This window comes from Rhagoletis zephyria, unplaced genomic scaffold (assembly GCF_001687245.7).
Source record: "Rhagoletis zephyria isolate East Lansing unplaced genomic scaffold, Rhagoletis_zephyria_1.1 Rzeph_scaffold_17705, whole genome shotgun sequence".
In the NCBI taxonomy this organism is placed as follows: Eukaryota; Metazoa; Arthropoda; class Insecta; order Diptera; family Tephritidae; genus Rhagoletis; species Rhagoletis zephyria.
Window position 1 is genome coordinate 1 of NW_016174766.1, and position 10,636 is coordinate 10,636.

The window sequence follows — 10,636 nt, forward strand, 5'->3', positions numbered from 1 at the left end:
TTTATTCATAATTATTCATAATATGTAGTAATATGTATAAGAAGCAAAAGAAGTAATAGAAGCAGACCTAAGCAAAAGCAAGAAGAAAAGCAAAAAACAAACTTACAAAAATCACATGCATACATATATGCATACACACATGTACATATATGCATATTTAGTAGCATTTAAAGAAGAATTATATAAGCTTATCTAGTTTATGAAATGCATACCATAAAAAAAAAAACAAAAACCAAAACCAAACAAACACAAAACCAAAGAAGAATTAGGATTATACTTATATATACATACATACACATAAATACATACATATATAATTGCTAAAACGTAAATACATACATAATGTAAGTAGTTTAGCAACAAAAGCCTGCGAGCAATAGCAAATTAAATATACATACATATATGTACATACATTATAAACTTACATATACTTATATTTAATGTAATTTAAAGCCAGTTGTAAAGTAATAGAAGCTAATTTAAACCCAAAACATAATCCTTACCTACATATTACGATGCTGTAGATATGTATGTATGCGTACAACAAGCAAAAAAACGACGGAGACTAAAAATAAATAGAAAAATATTTAACTGCAAATGTGGTTGTTTTCACGAGCTTTTATTAAATTTCACGCATGCGTAGTAAAATATTGCAACCGATTTTAATCAACTTCTAGAGACTTGCAACTTCAAACTTGGTGCAGAACCTGATGACTATGCAACATGAAAGACGCGGTTGTCGAGATGTTTGAAAAAGCCGTATTTAAGGGCCGATATGGTTCATATATTCAGTGTACAATATATTTACATGAAAACGAAAAAAACTACACGCAAAATTTTTGTGATTTTCGGAAATTCAGCCTCAAGCTCAAAAAAGTTGTTTAAAATTATTTTTTATTGGCCCACACAATAGCACGATGAAATTTAAAATTTTTTTTTCAATTTTAAAATTTTCATTCTTGCCTCTTAAGGAATATTAACTTATAATTATATTATTATATTTTTATTTTTATTGAATACTTCCAAAATATTGAGTTTATTTATTTATTTTTATTGTTTTGTTTGTGAAAAATAATTTAATTTTAAAAAATTAAATTAAATTTGGCAGAAAAAAATAAATTCCTAATACCGAGAACAGCATCATTAGTTTTAATTACATTTTTTTTTGTGATATCGCTTAAAAAAATGTAAATTTTTTGATCTCATAAAAAACCAAAGAGTTATTACTAAAAAGATTGTGGAAGCTTTCAGAAGCATTTTGCGTTGCTAAACTTTTCAGATTTGCCTCGTAACAAACAATTATTATTAGGTATATAGACATGAGTCCACAAAAAAAAATTTATAAAGGCAATTTACAAAAAAAAAAAATCCGAAAATATAAGACTTTTCAACACAGAAATATTTTTTAACTCAAATAGATCATCATTTAAAGCGCATTTCTGCTACTTATAAACTTATGATTCTTAAGAAGTTAATGCGTGAATCGGTAAATTCTAAATACATATATAAACTTCCTTTTACAGGTTTTCAGTTTTACTTCAGCATGCATATGTATGACGAATTACACTTTTATAATTTACTCCCATCCAACGACTTATTTATTCAACTTGAGCATCACCAGGCGAGGCTGTAAAACGAGTTAATATCACGCAAAGGTTTAAAAGCAAAACTTTCAGTAATATCGCTGTATTCAAGCATTCCCACTAGATTCCTTGTGTAATATCTTCTCGTGGTTAGTTATTTTCTACAATAGATCAACGTATAAGGGTGTACATATAAGGTAGATATGTACGTACTAGGTGTCCGTATATGAAATCTTAAATACCACCATACCATATAAAAATATTTCCATATTTTATCCCATTTGTTCACTTAAAAGAATAAGAAATATTCAAACACCTCCTCAGTAAAAACTCAAAATAATTATTTTTCTTGTTTAATTTCATTTTCTTTTGAATTTTAGATTTTATTGATTAAAATGGAAATTACACATTTTTTAATTGAATTTAATTATTAGAAACGTATTTTATTTATTTTTTCCATTTTAAATTTAATTTGTTTTTCTGTTGTTAATTTCATTTTGCTCTTAAGTTTTAGATTTTACATTTTTAAATAGAAAAATATATGCATATATTTTATATCATTAAATTTTTAGGATTTTTTTATTTTTTTGTCTTTTCTAATTAAATTTTCTTTATTTTGTTTCTTATTAGTTTTTTCTTTTTTGATGAAATTTTTTTTTATTAATTTTTTATTTCATTATTTTCAAAAGAATTTTTTTATTTCATCTATATTTTACAAATATTTTTATTTTTTTGCTTTATTTTTTATTTAGTTTTCATTTTATAATTTTTTATTGCTTTGAAAGGAGAAATATACATATTTTATAAAACTGTTTAAGATTTAAAAACTTATTGCTAAAAGGCCAATAGCATAGCGCTAAGACTTCCTCGTTAGCAGATCTTTCATCTGGTCTTTCGAAAGACAGTAGAGAACTTTCACTATAGTTGCCAGAATTGACAATTGTCTTACTAACTGTGGTGAGTTGAAAGACAGTTGCCAGAATCGCCCTGTAAACCTAATTGAAAGCTGCTCAAAGTAATACTAGAACAAAAGACTTAAGACACGAACCTGCCTTTAGCAATAACATTTAAGAACTAAAATTACACTGAAGATGGCCCATCGTCCAAACTGGTTTGTCCTCAAACCACATTTGACATGAGATGACGGAAAACTCGTTCCAAAATACATCGTATAAAAACCCTGTCGAAAACAACAACAACCAAAAAGAAAACTTTTAAAAACTTTGCATGAAAAATCGAAAGATCATAGGAAGAAAACGTTGCTGGGTTAAATAATAAACAAACATAGGGTCCCTCGAGCATTTTATGGCCGACGAAGTCAGAAATAAGCTACAACTTTAAAGGTTACATTCATTACGATTCTAAAAATTTTTAGAGTTTTTTTTTAACTAAAATTGTTTTGAAGATTTCATTTAATTTGGGCACACTATTTTTTCCATTTCAATTTGCATTTAATTTTATAGCTGAACGAAAATTATTCATTATCACAATTTGCAGTTAAGTAAATTAATAAAGCAAATATTATAAATAATATGTATGTATATGTAAAATAATGCATGTAAAAGCTAAAAACCAATTTAAAATAAAATATAAATTATTTAAAAACAATGATTAATATTCAAAAATTTAAATATCAAAAGTTAAACATTAAATATATGAGCAACTAATTAATTTCGTAAAAATTGTATTTTAAAGTTAAACTTTAAATTAAATTAAATTTATTGCTGATCATATTTACTAAATAAATAGGCAAATGTATTAGAAACTGCAAAGGTGTGAATAAACAATGCATTAAATAGCAATGAAGTAAATATAGAAGAAAAACGTGTAGCAAAAAGTAAACAACAGAACTTATTATATACAACTGAATATATATGTATGTATATGAAGCGCTGATTTACTATTACGAAATTATATTATAATGATAATTATTATAAATTATACTCAATTTGTTTTACTTATATTTAATTAAAAAATAATATCCACAACAATGCAAGCAAATAATAACAACAACAACAGAAAAATTATTATTATTATTAATAATATTGTCCTTGGTATTTACATATATAAATTCAGCAGAAAAACACACAAAAATATGAAGACAAAAGCAAATACCGCAAACCACAAATAAGAAAAAATTCAAGAGAAACAAGATTAAAATAAGAATGCAAAAATATTATTCTTAACAATTAAAAACAAAAGAAAATTAATAAATTGTTTTTAAAAAATAATTTTTTTTTTTGCTTTTTTTACTTGAACTTAGCAATGGCACATAGCAAAAATCTTAGGAATACACACAGCGAATTCTCACAGTGTATGATGCTTAACTCAACCAAGCACATGTTTTGATATTTAAACTAATCGTGCGCTTGAACCAGTTTCTCTGCCTGATTAGCATTACAGGCTTTTCAGCTGTGTCAGAGCAAAGTAATTTGTTTATCGCATTCCGTGTGTTTCGCTGCCGCCATAGCAGCCGCTATTTAGTAGTTTACCAAAAACGCCACCGGTGATAACAACGCATTTTCGCGCGAAAGTACAAATCAGCTAAACATATTTCAGTTAGTATCTCTCTACAGAAAACAGGCGTCCCATAAAAAATGCCACAAAATCTTACGCGCGATTGCCTGAGCGTCCACGACCAGCAAGTGCTTGATTCCATTTTCAATCCACTGGCTATGACATCGAGCGTGGTGCAGGCAATAGAACCAGAGGCGAATGCTGAGCTGCTGGATATCGAAGAGAACAGCGCCGAAGTGCAGCAGTCGAGGGCGCTCGAAATAAGTGCTATCAAGTTGGCAGAGGAGGGCCAGCTTTCGAAGGCGTTGCAGACATTTGAGCAGGCGTTGAATGTGGCTCCAACACGTGCCTCTATTTATAATAATCGCGCGCAGGCTCTACGACTCGCCGGTCGAGATGAGGGTGAGTGTTTAGCGTTTAGCAGTTAAAGGGCAAACTGCACACAGTCTTCGGAGAAGCCACGTGTTACGCGAAGAAGGCTTATTTAAAAACTGTGATAAATTACCCCGGAATAGAGCTATTCTTACTCAAAAATGTTCAACAATTTCAAATCTCATAATCAAAACAGCCCAGCGATCAACTGTCAAAATTTTAAATTGACACACAATTCGTGATCAGTATGTCTAAAGACCCATTCGGTGGAATTTTTAAAAAGGTTGTCTTATTATTGGAAAAATTTGCAGTCCATTTGACAGCTGTCAACTGTCAAAGTTTTTATTTTACACATAATTCGTGATCAGCATATCTAAAAACCTAATCAGTGGTGTTTTTAAAAATATTGTTTTATTTAACAAAAAAATCTACAGTTCATTTGACAGCTGTCAACTTTCACAGCTTTAATGTGACATGAAATTCCTGACAAGCTTGCCTAAAACCTAATCAGTGGTATTTTCAAAAATATTTTCTCATTTTTAGAAAAATTGGCAGTTCATTTGACAGTAGTCAACTGTCAAACTAAAAATTGTATGGCATATTTGGATTAAGCATACCAAAATTATTACGATACTGCATTTTTATTATAATCGTTAACAGCCCTTCTAATTTTTCGGGTAAAACACAGCTTCTCCAACCACTGAGCGGCCGTTTTAACAGTTCGAGGTTTGAAGGGCACTGTATTTTATCCACTTTCCGACAGTTCTGTAGCTATGCTACAAACCAGACCGAAAACAGTTTTTATACATGTTGAGGCGACATCTAGCGTTGACTCGCGTAAACTTTCTGTGTAGAATAAGGCTATCTGCAGACTTGTCGTTCAATCATGGTTGCGTTGTCACATCGCCCTGAAATTTTTAGATGAGTACATGCATTTCGATGTAGGTATGCACACTTGTCGTTATCTGCTAGTTACCTCAAACTCGTAGAATATTACGACACTGTCGTCAGCTAATCGTTGTGCGCACGCATTGTTTGTTTTATAGGGAAAAATTAGTGAAAAAGTTTATATTTGCATTAAAATGACGTAAAAATACTCCCTTATTCCGTAATATCTGTGAAATTTATTATTAAGTGAATAATTGCAATAAAATCAAATAAAAACGAGAGTTTTATTTATCAAAAATTACCAAATTGTAAAAAGTAAAAACTCCGTTTAGCTTCGGAGTTCGAAATAGGACCTTTGGTAAAAAATTTTATTTAATTATTGCATCTAAATAACTAAAAACCTTAAAATATAGACGTAGTCTTCCTTTTGCTCTTATTTAAATGGTATATAACTTTTTTTGTGCAAACTAATATTACAGGTGTTATAAGGGTTCAGGTCTTCGAAAATTTAATTACGTTATATTTCAAACAGTTTGAACTGACTTTGAAAAAAACAAATTGATATCGTTGTAAAGATGATAATACTCCCTTTCTTTCAATATGCATATTCGTATACTTCGTATATACAAATATTAGAAAAAACACATTTAAATGAAAAATACTTTTTATAATAAAAATATTTTATAATATTAAAATATTAAGTCTTTAATTTTTTGAAGATCTGACTTTAAACCCGTTATAGCACCTGTAATATAAGTTTTCACAGAAAAAGTTATATACCATATACATTTTTTCATGCAATCGACTTCGAACGCCCATATCTCGATTTCGGAGGCTAACTTCGAAAAACGGAGAACTTACTTTTTATACTTATGACTCAATCTCTTAAAAAAAGTTGTTTGGTCCAATACCCAGCCGAGTGCGGTACAGTGTAATTAGTATCTGGAACTGGATATTTGGTATTTCATATTCGGTATCAGAAACTCATATTTGATAATTGGTGTTTGGTATTTGGTATTTGATTAACATGTAGATAATTGGTAACCAGTAGTTGGTATTTGTTATTTGGTACTTTCCTTTTTGTATTGGGTACTTGATATTTGTTATTTGGTATTTGAAATTTTGGTACTTGCTAACTGGTAATTGGTAACCAGTAGTTGGTACTTGATATTTGATACTTCGCCTTTGGTACCTTTTCTTAGTATTTTGTTGTTGGTGTTTAATAATCGGTACTTGGTATTTGTAACTTAATATTTCATCGAGTATTATTTACAATAATCTTTTAATAATTCCCTTTTTTTGTTTTTGGTTTTCCTACCAGACGCTCTAGCGGATCTCAACAAAGCAATTGAACTATGCATCAAGACACCGCGCACAAAATGCACTGCTCTGTGTCAGCGCGGTGTCCTTTACCGCAAGCAGAGCAATTTAGATGCGGCTCGCAAAGATTTCGAAGAGGCAGCACAGTTGGGCAGCAGTTTTGCCAAAACACAGGTACTCATCTACATATGTACATTAGACTGCATCACTCCCCGTACAAAAAAAAAATAAACAAATAAAAAATCGGTACTGTTTTTCCATTGGAATTATAAAACCAAAAAGTTAAAAAACAGCATCAAAAATCTCATTATTACGATCTCGTTCAAAATTGGGTTTTTTTTAATAATATTTTTATGTGAATAAATTTTTTAAGCTTAAAGCGGTTTTTCATTTGAGGGGACTTTTTTCAAAAAGTTCTTTAAGAACCTATTTTTATTCATAAAAAACTCAAATTTTTGGAGGTATTTTCAAATCGGTCCAGCTCGCTTAAATCTTAATATTTTTCCAAAATATTTTGTTGGACGTCTTAAGATATAATAAATTTTAGAATCCTGGCGGAAAAACCAGCAACTTTTTTTGGAGATGCAGTCTAATGTATCTACATACGTACATACATACATACATTCATATCTCATATAACTACAGTAGTACATAAATACATACAGATAATAAGATTCGCTTCACTCTTTCTAAAAATCCATTCCAGCTGGTTGAGATCAATCCGTTTGCGGCACTTTGCAATCAAATGTTACGCCAGGCATTCGATCAATTGAAGTAGAATTTATTGCCATACGGAATTTAGAATAACAATGCACACATACACCGCCTGAGAGTGGATGCAGAGGAGCGAAATGAAGACATTAACTATTTTAATTACGTAATACGAGTGTTTAAATAGAAGCGAATCAAAAGTCCTGCCTATGCAACAAAAAATCTTTTAAAAATCTTAACCTTCTTGAATGCGACAATAAAAAATAAAAATAAAACAAAATAAGAAATGTTGAAAAAGTCAAAAATGTCGTTGCTGTTACTAAAATAAGTTGCGGCAAATTGCGCTTACCTCCACCGTTTCTCCGCTGCCCTTACTACGGAACTCGGCCGCTGCTTTAAATCAGCTCCTTGGCTGACTAACTGACCGAGAGAACTGGCTGCCTAGTATTTTCTTTTTTTTTTGTTTTAGCTTACTGCTGCAGATTGTGGCAAGGTGCGTTTTAACAATTCCAACAACAACAACAATGGACAAAATCAGCACCGCAGCAACCGTGCCATCGACACTCAACAAGTCTCGACTATCGGCAGCCGGCTGCCAACGCGTCCCAGCAATTGGCACGTGGTATGCGCGCGAGCTGTCGAGCTGTGCCTCAGAGCTCCCCGATTGCAACTAGTCGCATGTAACTCTTGGCTATTATGGCAGCTGTTGTTGTTGTTGCTGTTGTTGTGCTTAAGTTGTTGCTGCCACAGTGATTATGATTAAAAGGCATTTACGAGCAGCGCGTTGTGGCAAATATATTGTGCATATGTATGTATGTCTGTTTGTACGTATATGTATATGGAGGCCTAGCTCATCGCATAAAAACAACTGTTACGGTTTTGCGGCTGCAACAACAAGAACAACAATAAAACATGCCTTAACAGTTATTAAATGCAACACATGCCACCACAACTGCAACAACAACAAAAGAAACAATCACTACACATATCAAGTATGTATGTATGTGCACATGTCCATACGTATGTATGTATGTAAATGCATAAGTGGCAAAGTAAAAAAACTTTAATTCCCAAAACCAGAGTAGAGAATTGGTGGTAAGGACAGAAAATATTTCCTGACATACAGACAAAATCATACATACAAATATATAAATGTACAATAAGGTGCATAGTGGTCCATAAGAATAACCCATAGCTCGATTTTGGAGGCTCAAAAAACGGAGAAATTGCATTTTTAATTATGACTCAATCTCTTTGCTTGGCCCCAGATCCCTATATTAAAAATAAAGCGGTGCAATTAACTGCGTTGTGCATGTGCCGAAATAATTAAAAATTATGTTTTTATCATTAAGGTAAAAATGCCCCTCGTGGAACGAGTACCAGTTTTAAAACATTATTATACATTTTTGTAGAAAAAAAGAATTGAGCCGCCCTGTGAACACAAGTGAGTGCGATTTTCCTGCAACTTCGTGAGCACTTAGAAAATTGCGCAATTATCGGCCGTATCTGCGTCCGCATAATTGCGCAATGATTGATCAATTTCGTTATTTTTCTGAAAAATTATATTTGTATCATATAATTATAACACACAGGTGAAAAATGCCTATCAGTTCTTCGAATTCACTGCATTTTCACAATTTTCAAATTATGCTCTTAATTTTCAATTTTTACTTATTTTGTTGTATTTTCGAATTTGTACTATTTTGCATAGTTGAAAGTCGCAGCTAGTTTGAATATTTTCGCAGGTTAAGAAAACAACAAAAATTCCAAAATATTGAATTTTATGAAATCATGAAATTTCTGGAGATGTCTTATTTTTAGGATAATTTCGAAAATTTTAAGAACTATCGAAATCTGGGAGATTCTAGAAATTTTGGTAAAATTATAATATTTACACAATTATTGAGATTTGAAATTTTTATATTTTCCAAAATTTTGAGAATTTTATTTATTCTGAAATCCATCCTAAAAAGTAAATATGTGAAACATCACAAATTGTCGAAAAGTTCTTGTGTTCATGGCACTTGTGCATAAAACCTAGAAAATTCTTAGAATTCTAAAATATATTAACATTTTTGAAAAATTCCAAACATTTCCACTTTTCTGAACATTTATTTTTTGCTTTGTCTACTTCAGTGCACACTATTTTAATATGTTATTGCAGATATATGTTGAAAAAATATTTGTAAACGCATTTTTTGCTAAAGAATTATTGCAAACATCAATTTTGAATAAATACGCTTCAGAATTGACTGACTTTTCTAAGATTTCGTATTTCTTCAAATCACCGTTATATGGGATTGTCCGATTTTTTTCAATTTTCAGCCGATTGGTATGTTTCACTAAAAGCAACAATTGTGCCAAGTTTGGGAGAAATCGGTGGAGCGGTTCCCAAGATATACATATAATCATAAGTGGGCGTGGCTACAAAAATCTATAATATTTTTATTTTTCGTCTAAAAAATCAATTTTTAGTGAATAAGCTTCAGTTGTTACTGAAATATCACAGTCTTTGTATTTCTGAAAACTACCGTTATATGGAGGTAGTTATTGACAGATTTTGCCCATTTTCAATACCCTTTGTCCTACAGTCAAAAGTAGTACACGTACCAAGTTTCGTTAAGATGTGAAGGGGTTAGAATCATAAGGGTCTAAGTGACATTTTTCGAAAATACATATAAGTTATACCCATATTTGTATAGTGAAATATAGTGTTTATTTGGTGACAAAGAGTAAACATTCTTTGAATTAGTTAATTAACTTGCATTCATTTAGGCAATAATCATTTCAAATGCATTTACCCAGAATTTACAATAAGTGATCAACTTTAACCTTAATTATCTCATAAAAAGATTGAAAACTGTGTGAAGGATGCACAGCTGCATGTAAATCATGAAAAAAGCAATATATAATGCATTTTTCAAATTGAGGGGTGACATTTTTTTCGTTTTTTAAACAGTGGAATTGTGTTTCTCGTCTCAAAATCTATAATATTAGTATAATAAAAATACAAAAAATGTTTTTTTTTTTAATATATTCGTTGGATTTTGCATGTTTTTTTTTCAAATAACACTATTTTTGACCATTTTTTTTAAGGTCAAGAAATGATTTGGCTCAATGGCAATATTTTTCCTTGAAAGGCAAATTACATTAGCTTTCAAATCCATTTTGTTTCATATCAAACCTTTGCTTCTACGCGCTACGATTAATTGGCATGAAGTGTTAAAAAAGCACACTGTGCGCCG

The 10,636-nt window shown here is 30.7% G+C and overlaps 1 protein-coding gene across 1 annotated transcript; it reads left to right on the top strand.

Annotated features, from left to right (window-relative positions):
• The first annotated feature begins 4,110 nt into the window (after nt 1–4,110).
• Nucleotides 4,111–7,596, top strand: LOC108379920 (tetratricopeptide repeat protein 36 homolog). The gene is made up of 3 exons (XM_017636286.1): nt 4,111–4,502; nt 6,682–6,854; nt 7,387–7,596. The coding sequence occupies exons 1-3, from the start codon at nt 4,181–4,183 to the stop codon at nt 7,456–7,458; spliced, it is 567 nt and encodes a 188-aa protein (XP_017491775.1). The 5' UTR covers nt 4,111–4,180; the 3' UTR covers nt 7,459–7,596.
• Nucleotides 7,597–10,636: the final 3,040 nt, after the last annotated feature.

Bases quoted from the DNA above. Each gene is read 5' to 3' on its own strand.
- LOC108379920 (XM_017636286.1), top strand. From the start codon at position 4,181: ATGCCACAAAATCTTACGCGCGATTGCCTGAGCGTCCACGACCAGCAA. The intron at 4,503-6,681 runs GTGAGTGTTTAG...TTTTCCTACCAG, and splicing joins ACTCGCCGGTCGAGATGAGG to ACGCTCTAGCGGATCTCAAC. The intron at 6,855-7,386 runs GTACTCATCTAC...AATCCATTCCAG, and splicing joins GCAGTTTTGCCAAAACACAG to CTGGTTGAGATCAATCCGTT.